Source organism: Melanotaenia boesemani, chromosome 16 (genome assembly GCF_017639745.1).
Source record: "Melanotaenia boesemani isolate fMelBoe1 chromosome 16, fMelBoe1.pri, whole genome shotgun sequence".
Classification (NCBI taxonomy): domain Eukaryota; kingdom Metazoa; phylum Chordata; class Actinopteri; order Atheriniformes; family Melanotaeniidae; genus Melanotaenia; species Melanotaenia boesemani.
In genome coordinates this window covers 17108784-17130080 of record NC_055697.1, presented here as the reverse complement: position 1 = coordinate 17130080, position 21297 = coordinate 17108784, and the positions used below count along the sequence as shown (strand labels likewise).

At 38.7% G+C, this 21297-nt stretch overlaps 1 protein-coding gene across 6 annotated transcripts in view; it reads right to left on the bottom strand.

Moving 5' to 3' along the window:
• Positions 1-21297, bottom strand: part of zgc:171482 (zinc finger protein) — a 63899-nt gene that overhangs the window by 6540 nt on the left and 36062 nt on the right. For all 6 annotated transcript variants that reach the window (XM_042011134.1, XM_042011135.1, XM_042011133.1 and 3 more), the window contains 2 exons: positions 17943-18200; positions 8551-8647 (listed from right to left, as the gene is read on the bottom strand). In XM_042011134.1, the coding sequence (XP_041867068.1) occupies positions 8551-8647; positions 17943-18200 (355 nt within the window). The remainder of the gene's footprint in view (positions 1-8550; positions 8648-17942; positions 18201-21297) is intronic.

The window sequence follows — 21297 nt, the reverse complement described above, 5'->3', positions numbered from 1 at the left end:
TTAGACAGCTAGACAAATATTGTTTGTGAGCAACAAACACTTGTTTTCATTTATTTGTAATGTGAACTTTTATAGTCTGACTTTGTTGCAGTAAAGTTGAATTTTCACAAACATTTTGGTTTGTTTTAGGTGTGAACTTACAGCGCTGAGTCCATGAGGCAAAGTTCAATGCACATAAGAGGTCTTGTGTGATCTCATGATGCCCAAATTAATCATTTGTTAAGTTAGAAAACGCCTCAAAGATTCTCCTTTATTGAAAATAAATAAATATACTAGGCAGTATGTATTTCTTAAAAAAGAGAAGGTTTGAAAAAGTGTTTTTTTTTTCACATTACAGCAATCAGCCGAAGAAAAAAAATGCTGTTGTAACCATCGTCATGCCACCCGTTGCTTTGTGAACTGCTGTGTTAAAGCCCTGAGTTCAGCATTCAGCCACTGCCAATTAGGGTTTGTAGCCAGAAGTCATTTACAAGAGATGAATCAGAGCGTGAACCCAAGCACATTATTCATAGCTGCTGGGTAACTCACCTGTCAGCCAAAACAGCCCCACCCATGATAATCCATCATTTTCAGTCTTAAAATTTAAAAAAAGAAGAAGAAAAAAAAATCCTTTAAAAAAAACTTTCTGCCCCCCAACTGTAATCATAAAGGGACAAATAAGTGAGATCAAATTTTGTTCCAAATTTAAACATGTTTATTTAAGCTGTAAAGGTATTATAATATAGTCTATAGTCATACATCACTTTTGGCAGCAGACTGAAGTTTCCATTTTAGGAATTGTTTGTTTTTATTTTAGTTGGCTTCAAGTTTTTCCCTCTGAGCTTAATTAAAGCACAAACACTGACCCATTAACAGAAAGCACAATAGAATCAGTTTTTGCCTCCCTTTAACTGTTAAGGGGGCAGAATCTGACATCTCTGAAATCATACAACTTACATCAAAGGTTGTGAGTTTTGCCTAATTTACTCTTACAAACTAATTTTTGTTAAAATACAAACAGAAGTATTACAGCTGTTGAAAACCAGCAGCATCAGGATCCTATTATCACCTAAGCTAGAAAAAAGGGTTCAGTCAAAACTTCATTATTTTTTATCATAAATTATGGATGACATAATTTTCCTTTTTGCAGCAGTCGGATAAAGCAACCTGACAATATGCATCTTATATATATCTTATTAAGACCATATTAGTCTGTGTGCCAGTGTTCCTGACGTCAAAGCTATGGCCAGCACAGGGTGTGTATGTGTATATCTGTATGTGTGATTTTTGTGAAAAAGGTGTGAGGGTAGCCTGGGACAGGTACCTTTGGGGGAGATTTGAAAAGCCAAAGGCTTAAGCTTGTGTGTGTTTTTGCCCCAGCTTGACAGAGGAGATGTCAGAGGAGAGATAACCAGCAGCAGTCCTCAATTTGCCTTTCACCTTGCCTTAAGCAGCGAGAGGATGCACATGCGCACTCAGATACTCCAGCAATGACAAAACACATGCATCCAGAAAGCCATGTCTATTAGCAGGTCTGTATTTCCACATTTGCACAAAGCAACAAAGTCTCACACTCTTGTTACTGCCCTTTCTCTCTGTAAGCATTTAATGTTTATGTGTATATGAGTTAAAATGGTTAGTAATTACAAAGGTGAATATCTAAAAGCACACATGAAGGCAGGTCAAAGATAGAAATGATGTGACTAAAAAGCACCCTAGAAGCAAAACCAAGCAATCTGAGTGAACGATCTAAACATCAGTGATATTATAGGGGCAGTTAAAGCACCAACAGTGTCCCTGGTCAGACATAGCGTATAACCAAGCTGACACTTGACATCATGTAAACTGCACTTTACAGGTTGCTTTGTTTTCTCTTGTGGTCTTCAAGTAATTAATTAGTGTCCTATCCTGTTTTATGCAGCTTTTTTAATTATTATTACAATGCTTGCATGCCGGGAGCAGCTGTCGTCAGAGGCATAATGTTAATGTGCACAGTGGTTGTCCACACACTGATGTGCCCCATACTCAGGAACAACTCACACAAATATCTACCTCAACTCAAAGACGAGCTGATCTGAATTTTTAGGTAAAGTCAAGCTTACTGTGACCTACTTTGCTTGCCTTCTTTTGAACAGGATATTAAAGGAACACCTTAAGGGGATTGTTTAAAATTCTGTCTCAGGCAAAAAACAAACAAACAAACAAACAAAAAAAAACAAAAACAACAAAAAACTAAAAAGCAAACAAACAAAAAAGAAAAAAACAAAAAAAATAGCTGTATTGAAAAATCTTGAACACAAACTGTTAATGAAATAATTGCTGCATCCAAATGTTTGAATAGTACAAACATGAAAGTTAACCAACTCCTGCTTCAACACTTGTTTGTGACTTGATCTCTTATTTGCTGCTCTGTGGGTGCAAGCTGGGAGCAGCATAGTCTTTACAGATTTTCACACAACAAAAAGATCAGAAAAAATAGTTCAGCTCCCGCTGGCTTACGGCCTTATGTTCCTTTTCTAATTTTTACTTCTTTTTTTTTCAACTTTTCCATTAGTTTTTAAGAGAGCTTGAGTTAACAGATGCACTTGGGGATTTAGTGTTCATCTGTCTGCTTCAGTTCTATATGGTGCCCACTTGTGTCCCTGTTTGCTAGCTAGCTAACTGAATTGGCTTAATACAACATACTGTAAGCTGTGAACATGTTTTGCCAGCTTATCTCATTATATCTCTGCTGTTCTCGTCCTGCACGACTCCAATTATAGCAGCCAGTCTGGATCGACTGTGGTGTCTCCACTGTTTGAAATGACCTGCAGCCGCAGATGAGGCAGATGTTCAGTATAGATAAGGCAGCCTATTAGCTACATCCAGCTGTATTAAGAATAGAGAAATCTGTTGTTGGTTTATGGTGACACATTCCATATGCCAAACATCGCACACATGCAACGCAAAGCCTTAAAAAAAGATGAGGCACACACACTTTTTTTGTAGGTGTTGCTTTGGTGAGAGCTAATCCTCTGCCGCTGTCAGCCGTGCTTTCGTCTCATAGAGAAAACCCCTTACACAAGCCAAAGCTCATCCTGAGTGTGAAACAACACGCACACAGTATTTTATATGACCTTGGAAAAGTTCTGTCTATAACACTGCAGAGATATGAATCATTGCTATGGTCTTTGTCTACATTCATACACAAACAGAAGCTGTACGCAAATATAAAACACAATGTCATAATGGAAACAGACTTACCAAAAATATTTGTACTCAGGCCATGTTTCAGTTCACCAAGCAAACTATGAAGTGAACTCACTCCCTATTTCATGGGCATTTATGTCCTCTGACATCCAAACTAGCATTAAGGTTGTCTTGTTTGTGCTTTGTTTATATTCAGTATATGAGTGTGCTGCTGTGTGGAAAAGTGACATTTTGCACACACTGTGTGGGGTATTGCTTTCTGTCATCATAACATTGTACTGCATTGAGTTGTAAAAGCTAAAATGTGATGCCCACTGATGTGAGAACTGGTAAGAGAGTGTGAGAGAATGAGAGACTCAACCTAAGATGGTTTCAGACGTGCATTCATGGACCAGTACTGTGTTTCAGCTCAGTGACTGGGTGAAGACAGAGGAAGTGAGGTTGATGAGGTGGAACTTTCGGTCTTGTTCTCCATTTCCCAGAGGATCGATACAGCAGCGCAGCAGAGCTGGACAAACTTATTTTCAGTGCCAGCGTTCATGCTCACAGACGTTTGCAGTAAGTCTGTGAGGGCTCAGGGCTGTCGGGTTAAAGCTTGTTTGTGCTTTGAAGACAGATTTTTCCTTTAAAAGTAAAGAACTTTCATTTTGCAAATATAATTAGATTGGTCTAATTGTTTTTGTGTAAAATGATGCTACCTGAGGTTACTTCAAAACTACATGAATATATTTTCCAAAAAAAGCCTCCAGTTCCCCAATGCCAGTGTTAAGATGGTCCCCATGACACACTAAGCTACAGAATGTATCTTCCTTTTTCCTGACATTCCTGTGACTTTTATTACTCTGATCAATACAAAAGCAATAAAAACAAAAGTCAAGCTTTATACACAACTCCATCAAACATCTTCTATGTTATACAACTTCATGTAAGCCTGTCTGATTAAAACAATGAAGGACTTTCACCCCTTCTTTCCAGTGACCTATCAGTACCTCTCCTGTAAATCTTCCTAGTCTAGTACCTCTCACTTAGTCCGTCGATGGGCTGTGAATCCGCCCTCTCCATCCTTAAGCTCTACTGCTGTCAGCAATGCTGGGTTCACTCCATTGTCCACTTCAAATCTATATGCGTGTGGTTCCAAGTTTCATTCCAGTTTTGTCACATTTACTCCTAAGTACAATATTTTTAAAATTTTATTTCTTTTTAACGTACTTACATCTTTTCATGCCTAACGCACCCTCGCTCTGTCTTTAATACTTCTCCCCCTTTCAGCATGACTCCTTATTATTTTCTATCTCAACTTTTTGCCATTTCTAAACCCCTTTGTCTGAAACATGATGTGTTTTTCTGTTTCTCTGCTTCTCTCATCCCATCTGTCTCTCTGTGTCTGTGGTGCATGCTGTCTGTAAGTCTCGCTTACTCTCTCACGACTCTCTCAGTGTATCTGCAGTATTTGCCATTTTGCTACAGAAAGTGATAGAAGAGGAGAGTTACACTACAATGTTTTTCCATAATTTACTGTCTCTGTGAATGATATGTTATATAACTCTAATAGTTTTTTTTCCAAGCTGAAACTTTTATCTGGGCTGTGTGAAGTAAATTTGAAGTTGCATTTGATGTTTACAACGCTGCTTGATGAACACCTGTGTGATCTCTAGTCTCATTTTCCTCCTTGTTAGATTTAAAAAACACCTTATGTCTGAAACTTTATGTCTGAATCTAAGTAGTCCATTATGTCTGCAGTGCATCTATTTAAAATGCACTATTTAAAATTGTTCCATCATGCCACTCCGGAAAGTTTGCAAATTAAATGTTTGATTTAATCATCTGAAAATTTGAATAGATTGGTTGACACTTATTTCAAAGTACCAAAGTAATCAGTCAGATTAATTGGCTAACCAATAAATGAATCAATTATAACAGGCTGTGTTCACCCTGTGCCCATTTGTTTTGGCCTCTCTTAGTTAGGAAGTTATTCCCAGTCAATTAACAAAGTCACACATAGTCTGCAAAACAACTTATTCACAAAGGTTATGTCACTTTTAATACTCTGTCCTCAGTCTAACAAGCTGATGCAAACCTATTAAAGCTGTACTGACAATATTTACTTACTCTTGACAAAAGACTGTGCCAAACATTCCTACATCAACACTCAAAACCCTGAGATGCCATCTCTCCATTCCTCCGTATCATTCTGTTTTATGTTGTATGTGTATACTATTTCTTCAGAACTTGGTCGGTTATTATATATTAGATTATACATCTTGTATATCATCTTACACGTCTTACATTTGATACACCTCATTATTCCTGTTTAGTTCTTTCTAAATACATGTGAAGTTCACACATATTTTTCAAATAATACAATATGAGTCAGTGCAAATGCAATTTTTATTTGTGCCTGCAAACCAGGCTACTCAGAGTCAATTCACACCTAATTCAATGTCATTAAAATAATCTGAATCAACACCAGAGTAGAACGATTTCTTAATTAACCAGTGATTCATGTCTGCACATGACGTTTGACACATGGTAGATTTTATTTAATCTTGCTGACAGATAAAGAAGCTACAATAGGAAGGTATAATGAGGTACTTATTGTAATTCACAGGCATTTTTATCTTTTCCAAATAACTTTGCACCAAACTGAGCCTGCAAAATGTGCAGCATCTGTTGAGCACCTTTTTAGAATATTTAGAAACCTTCCAGTTAAATTTCATGTCTTACTTTTGCATTGATGTGAGCTGCTGCAGTATCTCTGCACCTCAACAAACCACACTAAAGCTCACCTCGATGGAGAGACAGAAGTCTGAGAAAGAAGATTAAAATAGGTCTTTTGCAGTCAAGTCAAGGTTTGTATCTCTTTGCTTTAGCTGTTGCTTTCATACCAGTATACTGTATTAAAGTCTTTTTAATTTAGGTGGGCCTGGCATAATCATTTCCACTCATTTAATATTGGAGATTTCTCCTGGGGTAGCCGTCCTCCAGAAAATTAATAAATTTTGCACAAGTCTCTATTTATTGGTTGAATTTTTAGAGACTTAGCGAGATGGTGAAAGATGGACAATGGTGATTTTTTAAAAGCTCACAACTTCTGTTGCTGATCAGGAAGCCATTAAAATTCATAAACAAACACATGAAAAGCATGTCCATCCCAACTGCACATGTTCAAGCCAGAATCAGGTTAAGAAAATGAAGGTGAACAGCGCAATGTACCATTTAGTAAAAACGCTGTTTGCATGCTGTTATGCAACGCTACAGATTGTAATCATCTCCATGTTATTCATTGTTTGTATATCTTTCTGTTTAGTCCTGTGTTAATAGGTGCAGATGTGGGAAGTGTGGTAAAAAACCAACTGAGGCAGAAAACATTTGCAACGATGATGTAGAAAAGTTAGCAAAGCTTGCACACTTCCCCATTGCTACCCAAGGGCAAGTTGCTAATGGCTTTTCTTTGCACACACTATGTAAGATGCATAGAGGTTGGTAAATGTAAACTATGGTTGCTTGTCTGAGGAACTCCATGTTCCTGAGTGGTTGTAGATGCAACAAATGGATACTCTTGGTTGCCCCCATGAAAAAAATATATCCACACAAGTACTGTTAGCCTCCTTAGCTGCCTTTTCTCTCTGTACCCAGGATGTTTCCACTAAAATGCGTTCCTACATTTCTGTCTCAAAACACAGACATCTAAAAACCATTTTACTTACTGCTTGAGATTCAGATTCGTGCTCTTTTAGTGCTGGAACAGCCTCGACTTCTCCTCCTCACAAAGCCAGTGTCATTATTGGCTTTGTTCATAAAAAGTCCTCTGTGAAGTGTAGGGCTGTATTGCTGGCCAGAAAAATATAAGTGCATTCACTGACTCAATTGTTAGGGCTTAGGGAAGCTAAAAGGGGTCAATAGCTCTCTTAACCAATAATACATTTTCACTGAGACATCTACAAAACAAAAACAAAGTGCTGTGTTCTGAAACATAGTGATGGATCAGTCATTCTTTGCAGGAAAAAAAACAATTCCACGTTTAAAATAGTTGCAGTAGATAAAATTAACACTCTGGATGCTGTGGTGCACTGCTTGCAGACTGTTACCATACCAGAAAATCTAGGGATTATTACATGAAAATGACAAGGTTGCTAAAAAATCTGTCTCCTGATACACATACCACAATATAGTATATGCATTAAGAAAACATGAATGTTTTATATAATATGTTATTTATACGATTTTCCCACATTTAATGAAAGTCTTCTATGGTGACCACGGATTCAAAGTAATCACAGTTTACCCTCAACTTAATAATTATTTTCTGCTACTTTGTTACTTTCTGATTTTGTCTCCTCTTCCTTGACTCTTTGCTTTTCTCCTTGTTATTGCAGCTGTTTTTCCCACTACACCCACCACTCTAGAGTTAACTTGTTTGGAAAAGTTTTGTGTTTTCAGCCCACGATGGTTAAATACAGAAATGTTAGTTGCCTAAACTCTAAAAAGAGAAAGAAAAAAAAGAGAGAGAAAACAACAAGAGAAAGCAACAGTGTCATATCAATCTCCCGTTTTATCTGACAAAGACTCCGTTAATAACACTTTTGATTTCCACTGCCTTGCTTTGACTACAGAGACCCACAAACAGGCACACATACAAACAACACTGCCTGTAACCACACTCACAGCCATCTCATGGTAAATGCATGAAATGAAACTGCTCCATGTCACACTCTACTGCTGCTGGTTGACAAATATATTACTCTACATGTCACATGTTACTGATGGAATTGAGACTTTGAGTCCAACAGGCTCATCTTATCTCTGGAATAGTTCTTCCTCATCTCATGTCAGAGGACATCTAAAGCATCAATAACATCTGAAGGGTTGTGATACCTTAATGCAACATTATAACATGAATTGAACATAATGTTCACTGTTGTCCAAAATACTAATTCAGCAGTAAGCTGTAACATATAAAACTGACGGCAGTTTAAAGTGGCACTGAAACAAGATTGTGTCATTTAGTTAAATGCCTGTCACCTCCACTCCTCTCTCTTTGTGTCTCTTCTGTGCCTCCTTCTCTAGCATCTGTGGTGGGAGGGGCTGAGTTGCAAGAAGACAATTTGATGAGAAAATGGAAGAAGCACAAATTGACAGATGGGAAAAAAAACTAAATTAAATAGTAAAGAATGAGCTATAAGGTGTCATTTTGACATGAACCAAAAACTGGTCCACTATGAAGTAGATATTAAGATCATCTTGTGAAACTATATGTGGAACAGGAGCCACAGTGAGGGAAATTCACAGCATTCTCTTATATCTAAAAAACACACCAGCTGCTGCTTAAATTAGGTATTTGACCGACAATCCAAGAATACATCCTTAAGTTGCTGTACTCACTTGTTCTGGTGCTTGGAGCCCTGGAGGTGCGCATGGTACTGCTCGATAGAGTTGAGGACCACACTGCAGACATTGCATGAGTAACTACTGCGAAGCCCTAGAGAGAAACAAACACACAAACCACACATGTGCAGAGGTTATTATGAGGGCACATATGAGATGTAGGGTTCATAAAAATCCTTAAAGCTGCAGTCATCATCATTAAAAATTGGATCACAGGCAAGAAGCAATGAGGCCAACGTGAGCAACAATAAAATAAAAGTTATTTTTACACTCAACAGTGCAGGGTAATTTTCCTAATTAGAGTGAATCTGGGAAGAGATTTGATTACTAATTATTAGCGGGAAAATGGTCACAGTTTTAGATCCTTAGATCAGTGTCTTTCTCTTTCTAGTCTCAATGTGTGTATGTGTGTGTGAAAGAGTGGCTTTTTGAAACTTGAACTTCAGCAGGGTTCAACAGAAGAATTAGGACACTAAGAATAGCAAAAGAACAGTGCAGTTGGCTGTATGTAAGTCTCCTACTGAGAACGACTGCACATGCATGCACTTCTTATTGTGAATGCATGCTTTAGATAGTGCAACTCACACACAGATGTTGACTAATTGGAGGGTTTGCAGGTGGTCATGAAGAACATCCAGAAATAGATGAGTTTGGAGATACTGACAGACTGGAGTGAAGAGAGATTTGGAGGTTGGGATTAAGCAGAATGAGTGAAAAGAGAAAATTTCCAGAGAAAAAAAAAATAAATGAGAAGGAGATAAAGAATAGGAGATGGGTAAGGAGTTGTTAGTGTAGCAGCACTGATTTAAAATGCCTTACTTTCACAAAGGCAGAGCAAGAGGAGGAGATGAGGATAGGTTGATCAGCAACACAAAATAATTGGCTGCGTGATCTTGGTCAGAGAAGCAATGAGGTGCTATTTTTGTTTCCTAACAATTAGCACACAGCAGAGCCGTCAGTGCAGGATTTTATTCAAATTAGAGATGATCAGCCCTAAAAATTCACCTTTGTATGAAAAAAAAGGTTGAAAATGAATCAAATAAAACTTTACCCCCCTTACTCTATTTGTGCTTCCCCTCTTTGTTGGTGCTTTTTTGTCATTTTTTAAAGGATGTGTGCATAACACTTGTCGTATGGAGCAAGCAGTGCTCGCTTGTTGTGGCTGCCCTTTTCTCTGCTGTCATTACTGTCCATGAGATTTATGTGTGGTCAGTATATGTCATCATATTGTGACCTTCTGTGGTGGTAATTGGTAAAGAACTAAATTTGTAGATGAAGTTGTAATATAGTTAGGAGTGCTGGGAGGTCATTTAGACTGAGCCAGAGTTACATAATGTGACATATTTACTCCATGTTGCCTGAAGAGTCCCTCTGTCTGTTTCAGAGGTGATTAAGGACAAGCAGTCATTTAGAAGAGCGACATAACTGAATTAGCAGTCTGGAGTCAGCATTGTCTTGGCTTAAATGTTGATATTTTACATCTATTATGAGCTAATAATTAAGTCTGTGCATGAAACAGAATTCGAGAAAAAGAAAGAAACGATGCATCTTCTGTCAAAATGTCAATGCTTCTGTTATCTTAAAATTAAAAGGTGGTTCATTTGAGAAGAGATTATTTGGCAAAGAAAAAAATGATAAGCCTCTGTTCTTTTATCATTCCTGACTCTTTTCTGTAATTCCATACTGCTTCAAGGATTACACAAAGAGGTTTGTTCTTGTGATTAAGTGTGTTATATGTACATATGTGAATGCACACACAGACAGAGCCCTGCTTTTAGTCTGACTGATGTCACCTCCCCACTGCCTGGCCGGGTAGAATGGGTGTACAATATGCTGCAGGTCTGTTTTGGTGCCACTCGTCTTGTGTTTTTTGTACTGGCATAACTTCTGACATAAGACTGCACTATGGTCTAATCCATGTTAATTACATGCATGGAAACTGTGCATGCAACGCAACTGACAGCGTGAAGATTAGGGTTGAGAATGTGTGTTTTTTGTGAGCAGTATTTGTGAAGGCGTTTTAAGTCATGTTAATTACAGGAGACGATAAGCCAAGGAGAGAGAAAAGAGGGGGTGAGATGAGCTAAGGCAGTGGGTGTGGAACTGTTTGTGGCTGCTGTTTACTGTGTGAAGCCTTCTGGCATCGCTGGCACTCTGTGTTTCGGGATGCCTCGATGCTTAAAAAAGTAATGGACTACATCCGTGTTTGGAAAATATGAAAATATTCTTGTTTCAACATTATTGTTAGAGAGAAATTCAGCAATCAACTATACTTTTAGTGTAAGATATTTTAAATTTTGATTCAGCTCCCACAGCATTAATGCTTCCATTTGGGACATGGTATTTGTGGCTCGCTCAGATTCGAATGTACTGCCAAGCTCTGACTGCAGTTCCTTTCATGTGCCAGTCTCAGAGGGATTTCAGGTAGTAGTTAGCCCTGGCAATTTGGAAATCTTCTGTGAGTGCAGTTGGTTAAATAGCACTAAGCCAGACCTTTTAAGACATAGTGGGAGGAAATAAGCCTAAAACACCCTGTACACCTGATGAATATGAAGAATATGAAGTAATATATATGGTTAATTGTATGGTGAGAATTCTCTAATTCATCTATAAAAAGAAAATAACATTTTGTTGGAAGGATATTAGTTTAGTTACTACTCCAGAGCCTTTGGTACACCACAAGTGTGCCATGCTCTCTTCAAGAATACAACTGAATTCAAAAAGAAACCCACTGAGATGCTATCAAAACCAACAGTCTGCAAAGGCTTGACAGTGAGTCTCTCAGAAATGTATCACGCATATCGTGGCAGAGGGGGTTTGAGGACTGGGTGAGAGTGAAACTGAATCCAAGTGGAATTTTACCAGCAAACTTTGAAGAAGTTATTGAAAGTCTACTTAATTTTGTTGCCAATGTGAAAGTAATTGGAAAGACCATCTGTTTCAAACAAAAGAAACAGAAACCACACGGGGTAACTGGGCTGAGTATTGCCAATGGTTTCCTGAATCTATTCATGCCTGATTTAAGAGTTCCCTTCCAGTTTGATTTCCATTTTAGTTTGACAATGATTTTGTTAGCAATATTTTAGTTTACAATATTGTTCTTCTTGGATATGGAAAGATTAATGAAAGAGAATAGGAATAATCTTTTTCCTTTTTGTTTTTAGTGTCATGTGGTAAAGCAAGTCTGAAATTGTGGGTGAAAAATGGCTTTTGGGACTGTTTGAAAGCTGTAGTCATCACCAGAGCATAGCATACTGGTTTTTGATATAACTGCAGCCTCCATATTCACATTAGTTGAAGTTAACATATGTGAAGTAAATTTGGCTATATTTCCAAGAACAATGGCCACTCAGCTAAAGTTTGAAGTGATGGAGTGTGACAAACGTTTTCTTACACAGTCAACATACTCCTAAAATACCACAAGGACAGCACTGGGCACTGTTGCCTTTGGCACAATAAGCTTGTGTTTAATTCTTTGAATGTTTTCTGAGCAGTTGTTATAAGCTATAAATCAACACAAGGTAAAAGATCAACTTAATTTATGTTAAAGATTAACCAATTATGAACTGACAAATGGCCAACTGTTGGCTAAGGATATGGTTTCATATCAATGCTACAATATTTCTATAAACCTTTTAAATGCATTAATTTAGAAATTATTGAAATTCTTTTCAAGCCAGAATTTCTCAAATGGTTCATTCCAATGTTCTTAATGCCTTTACAGTTATTTTATTTGCCATATGAATTGGTTTTTAACAAGCTATATACACAATATAAACTTTTTGTCACTGTAATAATTACTAGCCTAAAGTTAATATACACATTAGCCAAGCTAACAGTTGCTATATTTGACCTCTAGCATAAAACAATACAATAGGTTACAATCAGATTATTTTTTATTGTTATTTAGATTGTTTTTCTCCACAAACTCCCGAGGAAAATGTACAGCTCTTTAGTTATGTGCATCCATTAGGAGTTGTTATTTATATCTATCTGATGTACTTTTGGACACAGTCAATTTCTCACATTATTTTTGGTGTAAAAAGTTGCCTGCTACTGCTAGAAGCAACAATAAGAGCAGCAAGACCAAAATAACTAAAACAACAGGAAGCAAAAATGCTTAAATGATTAATAAAGCTGAGAGGAACTGCAGAGTTGTGCAATAATTGTCTCAAGGTTCTGTGTGAGTCCCATTTTTTACATTACAAATAGGTGTTTGGGCAAGTATTTAGGGGATTTATCAACAGTTTGGCACATCCTTTTAATAAATCAGAAAATTCTTAATTAAAGAAAGCTCTTTTCAATACTTTAACCCCTTATCAAGCGGGGTCATTTTGGCATAAACGCCTGTAATATGACCTCTCCAAATTAGAATTACTGCTGTTATTGAACCCTCTGGATTGTAAGTACAGGCTTGGGCTCTTTGTAAAGGTAACACTCTCTTGTTTCACCCACAGCAATCAGAATCACTGTAAGTATTACTGATAAAAAGTTATACACTTTAGAACACACAGAAAAAAAAATATTTTTTTGTCCTCGCCTAACCTGTACAGACAGAATGAGACCAATCTTGATGGGAAATATTGATGTTTGACCTATAGAGAAAGTCAACATTTAAACTTTCTGCTTTTCTGTAAAAAAGGCTTTAGTGTTAGCGCTGTGGTTGTTGCGTGTCAAAATGGTTTATATCATCGGAAAGACGAGACTTTGAGCTTTCATTTGATGTGTATATTGTGGGCATTCATGACGGAGGGGCTTACACACATGGCTGCAATGTTGTTGATTAGTAGTCATGTACCGGGACCGGTATGTCTGCATCGTAAGGGGTTAATTAAAAGCTAGGCATTTTCTTATTTTCAGTCGAAAAGTATTGAGGTTTGACCACAATCTCTACTATCAACAATGCCTGCAGTCGAACATGTGGATGTACTGAATGTAAATTTGATCTAAGACTGTCACACACTGCTTTCTCCTGGAGTAGGAGGTCATCTCTTCCCCACAATTTGTGCACAGTCATCAATTCCACATAATTTCCTCTCTGTTTTAGTACCTCATCCTTTCTCAAGTCCTCACAGAAAAACACTCACACACACTTGGGCAGACACACATACTCCCAACCTAGACGCTTATCTCACTGCTTGTATTTCTCTACAGAGTCTCTGAGGAGCAGAGACAAAGTGCCAGGCCAGTCTTGATGGGTTTCTAGTCCTGTTGTGATTTATGTAAAGACACAGCCGAGTCAGCCGGGCTCCATCCCTCGCCAGTAGCCACCCCCATTGCGACTCCCTCGTCCTCCTCCATAATCCATTTCCATGGGGTTTTATCTGGCACCTAGCTGTGGAAAATCATGACATTCTCCCTTGTGCCTTGTGTGTGCAATTACACCAGAAAAATTCAAGAGTAAGAAATGGCATCCATAAAAATGTCATGTGAATTTTATGATATGTATTGGTCGAGGTTGAGGGGGATAAGTCAGAGTGATGCAAGTACGAGTAAAGGTCAGTGCCATCAATAGGAAACCAGCAGAAATGCAGTAGGCAGATTCTGCAGCCACAGTTTAAAGAGAGGGGAAAAAATCACCTGTACCTGTACTGACAATGACTAAGGAAAGATGACGACAGATCAGAGCCCCTGGTAGTGTGCACGCACATTTACACACAAAACAAACACAGTAACAACTAACAAAGTGACAAGAGAGCGTCCATCAGCAGGAATGGGGTGGGACAAAGACACAGATAAAAAAAACAAGAAGACAGTTCCACGAAGGGAAAAGGAGGACAAATGAAGAGCAGTAAAATCAAGTAAAAATGTCAACTACCACTACTTTTCTTCCAAATGAAGTGCTGACATTAAATAATGAATAGTTTTAAACTCTAATTATAGTAAGATTAAAATATGTAGTTTTAATGATAGTCAGTAGAACAGCTTGTCCACAAAGGTCAACAGAGGGAGTATTTGATACTACATAAAAAATACTAATGACATCAAACCAGTTTTGTTGCTAACCTTTGATATAAGACTTTATTACCACCAAAGCCCCATCAGTGCAATATTTTTTTTTTCTATCAAATATTTAATGATTTGTGTTTTCAGTAAATAATTAATTCAAATAATTAAACACAGACACACTCATTTAAAGGGTTAAAATCCTTAAAATGACTGAATGTTTGGTATTTTTGAGGAGGACAGAGTTGTTTAAAAGATTTATGAAGAACAAAGCAGAAAAAATATATTGATGCACTAAGATTTTATAGCAGTTTTTGTTGTGGACTTTGTCAATGAGGGTCACAAGAGAGTGCAGAATTTAAGGAGGGCACAAGGTTTATGTTGTCAATGAGTTTAGTAAATTATGGAACAAATCTGGAGGATATGCCTTACGATCTGTCACAGATGTGTATTCGAAGAATATCTTACACTAGGATCTTTTATAGATGTATATACGAAAAATATCCAGTACTGGAATCTATCACAGGTGTGTCTCCGAAGGGTATTCTTTACAAGGATCTGTTACAGATCAGATCTTCCTGTATATCCCTGGAAACATTTTTGGATATATGGCAGATACATAAACTTGTATACTCTTGGATCTCTCCAGATATTAGGACTTTTTGTCCAGTGAGAGATGAATCTACTTGGCTGAGATTAAATTCTACATTTCTCCCCTCTCTCCTCTTTGCGTCTGCGCCACAGCCGCCTCGCCTTCAACCCTCCCTCTGAGATTACACTCAGCACACCTGTGACTTCACACCTGAAGTGGTGATAAAAGCCAATCAGATGTGAGAATGTTGCATCATTGGAGATGTGTGTGATATGAAGAACAAAACAAGTACTGTCAATAGAGCTGTGCTGTGATGAACAAAGTGCTTGACTTAAGGCAGTGGAAAAAAACAGGCAGAAAAAATCAAACATTTGATTGATGGCAGACATTACTGATTGTGTCAGTTCACCAAGAAATCATAAACTAGTTTGTTGTCCTTAAAAGGAAGATTTAAATGCTTTGAAATGTGAAAAGATTAAGAAAATGAACATTCTGTCTTTAAATGTCTCCTAAATATTTATATTTTCTATCAAAATCACTAAGAAACAGCAAAAACACAAGAGCCAAGGTTCTGGGATCTGGGTCACTGTGTGGATGGAGGACGATATCTAACATGACACCACTTAAAGCCTCTGAGCCTCTGTAGGCGGCAACATGACTCATGCTTTTAATATGATTGGCTTCTTGAGATGATGGTTTGTGTCATGGCACCTGGAGCACACAGTGAACGGCACAGCTTCGGCTCTCAGAGGATTTGCATGTGCTTGCCAGAGTCTGTGTGATGTGTGCTACGAGTGCGTCAAACTTGTACATGCATGCTGCAGTAAGGATGATGTTAGATGAAATCACTCGTACTGCAGGATCCAGAAAAAGGAAATGCAATGTTTGTGCCAAATGCTATTCATTATTTCATTAATGGGCCCCTCTGGCAAATATGAGTGTGTGAGCATGTGAATCCATGTCATATTTCTACTACATTTGTGCATCACACACATTTGTGTGGGAGACAGAGATAAATAAAGGAGCCGAGAAAAATGTAGGAAATAAAATCTAGAACTCACCATGATACAGCATCATCATATTTAATCAGTTTTACCAGTGAACAAAATTAAAATAGTTTTTTCCCTGTTTGACCCTTTCAAGTGTCATTGTATGTGAATCACTTGCTTCAACTCTCAGCATACATATTTATGTGCTGTTACATAGCTGCCTGATCCTTCTCTGTACAGAGTATCATGGTTAAGCATGATTAGCCAAGCCAGCAGAGGCCCTGTGACTTTTTACACATTGCAATGCTGGAACTAACAAGTGTGAAAGCTGTGTTGTAATATGAGCAGACTGTGACCCCTGACAACCAACATGGAAAGTTAAGACTGTGGCAAACAAAATTAATAAGATGTGTCAAAGTTTTGCTGACGTTCACAGCTAATGAAAGCAGCAAAATGTTTGCTATGGTTAATTGAGGACCATTTAAGGTTACCTATACGGTAAGTATTGTTCACAGAGTACTTAAATGATGAAACATGCTTGTTTGAAAGTGTGAAAGAGATGTGGTCCTTCATTTCCTTGCGGTGAATCAAGATCTAGAAATGCTGACTTACTTTTGTAATGATGCATCTCAGTTGCAGCTTTTTGTAGGTCTCTACTTTGTAATACTTTTCTAGTTAGTAACATACAGCAAGCTAGCTGACACACATCTGATGAGACATGTTGAGAGTTCCCTCCCAACATGGACATTTTTTTTAAGAAAAGTCTATATATGCTTATTTCATTTTATATGTGATCTATCATTATGACCTGTGCCTGGGTTATGTGGGAAGCATAAGGCTCCCACGAAATTCCATCAATCAGTTCAGCCAGTATTTCTACACAAATACAGGATTTTTCATCATAATTGGAATTGTTGTTATGCAAAATGAGATAAACAGACAAAGAAAATATATTTTCCACAAGACCAATGTGCCATATAACCTGCTCTTTACCAGCATATCACACAGTTGGCTATTTTGCAAACTGTGCTTGCTGATTGCTTTAAAGTACATAAGCATTTATCATCTTTATTAACATATCATAAGGTACTAGCAAAGCGTCTCTATCATGCTGCTGGAAAAAAATGCGGCTGGCAGGCATGCTAACAAGCCTGGCAAATTTCTGTGTTAAACAAAGAAACCAAAAAGTGAACCTTTATAATATAAAGTAATGCCCCAGTACTGTTGTTTCAGATACAAAAATATTTTGTTGTGTGTATGGGTATTACATGAGCTAGTTTTTTTTTTTTTTTAAAGTAGGTTGCTATGTGGCCACTGAAGTTTTTCTCTTTCACATTAGGCCGTTATTTATTTATGTACTGTATACCCACTAACACTGGCAATTTCAGAGACCCCCTCCAAGCAGCGCAATGAATCTTTTCAGTTCTACATCTCAATTTAAAGGTTATTACAGTGGGGTAATGAGGCCATCTGTGGGACATTAATTCTCGGAAAGAGTAAGAATAGGGGGTTAATTTGTTGAATTATTTGGAGGAAGAAAATAATGCTCTGTAATACTTCACAATAAGTAGTCATTTATATAAAACCCCTATCTTTGTCCAAACGTGTGGTAGATGTTCGTTTTTTAGAACCTTTGCGGCTGGTACTAAATTTATCTGTGAATAACTGGTGTGACTTACATCAGTATTACATTTGTGAAATGTACACCGAATTGAAGTACTTACAGTAAGAACATTTTACCACCCACAGTGTCACAGATATCACATGTGATCACCCACTTATCATCTTTCATCTTGTGAAGTAGTGACACTCTTGCTGCCCTTCATTTGTCACTTTGTTGGGCTCAGGTTCAAGAGGCTGACCTGTGCTCTCCGTGGCATCCAGACTGTCTGCTAGTTGCTCCAGGAGGCGTGCTCTGGCTGCGTTCCTGCGGTGTTTCTTCCCCTCATAGTGCTGCTGGGCCATCAGTGGGTTGTTGAACCAGGCTCCGCAAAGGCAGCAATACTTCCCAGCCTCTCTGCCACCATTTCCACTGACTACTGCTGTTGGCCAGGGTAAGGCAGGGGAAGGAGGGGGGCATGCAGCAGGGTCTGTGGGCAGTGGGGTAGAAGGCGAGGAATCTGGGAGAAGATGGGTGGGGAAACAGATAGGAGTTACAGATGAGGAGTGAGGTGTAAAGGAATGCAGAATGAAGAGGCGAAGTCAGGAGCAGAGAAGCAGGGAAGGGAGAGTGAGGGGGGATATTAACATTAATTCAAATGCAAATTGAGGTCTTGTGCGAAAATGACATGAAATGAAAATATTTTTACAAACTCACACTGACAGGAAAATTTAATGCATTCATGGAGATTTTACTCTTTCACTGTCTCACAGATGAAATCTCAACTAGATGCTTGCACACTCCTTTACACCTACACATTTACATTAAGAGTTCAATTTTTTTTTATTTTATTCATCAAGACTGCCAGCAAATAGAACGCTGTAGGCCATATCTGTGGAAATTAGATGAGGGTTGGAAAGAGGCCATCTGCACTCGAGGGTCCAGTCTGCAAGTGCTGGCTTTTCCTCACATCTACTTTACTGGTGAAGCCTCCCATTTCATCTTTTTTTCCAGCCTCCCTCGTCTTCTCTCTCCTCCGAGGGAATAAAAAAAGGGAAATGGCAGACTTCCAGGTGACCTGCTACTCATGACATGACGCTGGTTACCATGGTGATTGCCCATTAATAGCCTACGGGCACTGACATGTCCACAGGACATAGCAGCAGCTCTCGCAGTGAAGACAGCGTATGTGTAAGTGGCTGCGAATGTGTCTGAGTGTGCATGTGTATGTGCAGCGGACTGAATGTGTAATCTGTGCCAGTGTTTGTGTGTGTGTGTGTGTGTGTGTGTGTGTGTGTGTGTGTGTGTGTGTGTGCATGAATGAAGTCCCAGAACAGGCTGCTTGCATGCGTAAGGTACAGTACGTGTACCAAAAGAAATCATCCTGGGAGGTTAGGTCTACAGCCAGATTCTTTGAGAAAGCTTATGATGCCAGATGGCTTGTCCAAATGTGCTGATTCCCCATCTACAATGTGTCAATGATTCCAGTCATACCGTCTGTGACTATACAACCACAATGCAGCATGTTTAAACATTTAATTTAACAAATAAAAGCCCACTCACACATGGTTTTTAGTCAAAAGGAGTCAAATCACTGATAAGAAATTTAGAGCAAGCAGGAATTGCTGACCAGTGTGTGTCTTTTGTATGTGGGCCTGTATTGACCTAACTTGAGACCTGCATGCTGATTGGTTGCTCATATCTTGATGTGTCTTCAAGTTCTGTTCACATAGTTACTGTATCTATGGCTGTGTCTCTGCTCCTCTCACCAACCACACCCACTCACATTCACTTTGCTCATCTTTGTCATGTAAGTCTAGCTTCTCATTTACAGAACACAACCCTGAAACTCTGTAAAGTTATTCGTTTCCCCCCCTTTTTTTTCTATTAACTCCAAAGACAGGGCGATCATCAAATCTCTGGTTGGGATTTGTGTGCGTTTGTGTGTGCTTATGCATGAGTGAAGCTCCAAAGCTCTGACAGCTCTGTTGAACAGCAAGCGCTGAGCAGCAACAGGGAGAGATCCTCTAATGTACTTCTCCTCTCCATCCCTTGTTTTCCCACCATTTCTCTTCTCCTGACTGTGATCTCTGTACACTGGAGCAGAAGTAAGTGTTTTTTATGGAGTGGGGAACAGGGAGTGTTTGTGTGTGTGAATATGTAGGAAAAAGAGGTGCCAGTTTGAAGTGTATGTAAGGATAGGACTTGCACATGGGAGGAAACACACCTCTCAAGTGCTTCTCCAACATTTCCATGGCCTTTGCTTTGTCTCTCCTCACAGTAGACTTTAGTGCCAATGTGTCCTGACATGCAAGTAAATGCATCAGTCACCCTTTTCATGTGTGTTTCTGCGCCCATGTGCGCCCAAGCCTGTCAGCTTGGCTGCGCATCTTCTGTGGAGCACCCATCTCAGAGTGCTCACAAAGGGTAGTTTTGACTTTAATCTTTCCTGAAATCCTTCTCTTCTCTCCCAGGTCACTCTTCCTCTCTTCTTGCGCTTGTTCTCTTGTTTCTTTTCCTTCAGGTCCCAGTGTCATAAAACCACGGGAGCTCCACAGCAGTGGCAGTACAGAAGCGACAGCTTTCCAAAGTAGGACAAAGTTTAGCAAAAGTCACTCGGTGGCTTGATTATAAGACTCAATTTTGTAATAATTAGTTTGTTTTAAAATATTACCTTTCCATCCAGTTTGAATTAGACTGTATAAAGTTCCTTTGGAAACACAGACTGTAGTTGAACAGTTATGACCATGACTGACCATCAATAGGTAGATGCATGGGGGTTGCACCTGTGGGGGATGTGAGTGTTTTGACACCCACACTTTTCATGGTGAAAGGGTCTAACACACACACTTTTTCAGCTGGTTGTTTTATTTTATTTTTATATTTGAGGTTGCTGCTTCAGTCGCTCTCTGCCCTGCGCTGCGCGGCTGCCTCCGCTCCCCCTCCCTCTCCTGTTGCTCATTGAATTGTGACATAACTGTCGCTGATCAGCTGATCAGCTTTTCTGTTGCAAATACTGTCTCTCTTGTTTATCATTTAGTTCATGTAGAGGAGGAAGAAGCTATCAGAATATTGATGCAAAACAGTAGCCCATTGTAATTACACAACCTATTGTTTGCATTCATTTTAATATATCATTTTAATTATTAGTTGAGGTTTGCAGGAGCCACAGCTGTAAAATCTGCTGGTTATAATACAGCCAGATGGATCAGGCACAAAATTCTGGTTCTATGCACAAACCATCTTGGTGGGCCCCTATATGGATTTGATCGATAGTTCTCATGCATACTTTTCCCATGGAATAAGACTAAAGTAATAAATATGATCTTAGTTTAACCTCTAAATGGCAAAATGGCTACTCTGGCTATTTTCCTGGTTCATCCTGGTTCATGTGGCAGAACCAGCTTCCCACTGTCTTCCTGTTATCCCATTTCTTCACCTGCATCTTTTACATCTTCTCTCTCTGCCACAAGGACAGACCCCATACACGCTAGCTACATGCAGGATTATTTTAACCTACCCATAGTACAACATACAATAGAATAAAAGCTGACTGACTTGATGTCAGTGTTACTAAGATCATTTCATTTGTATCTGCTGCAGATGATTATAAACTT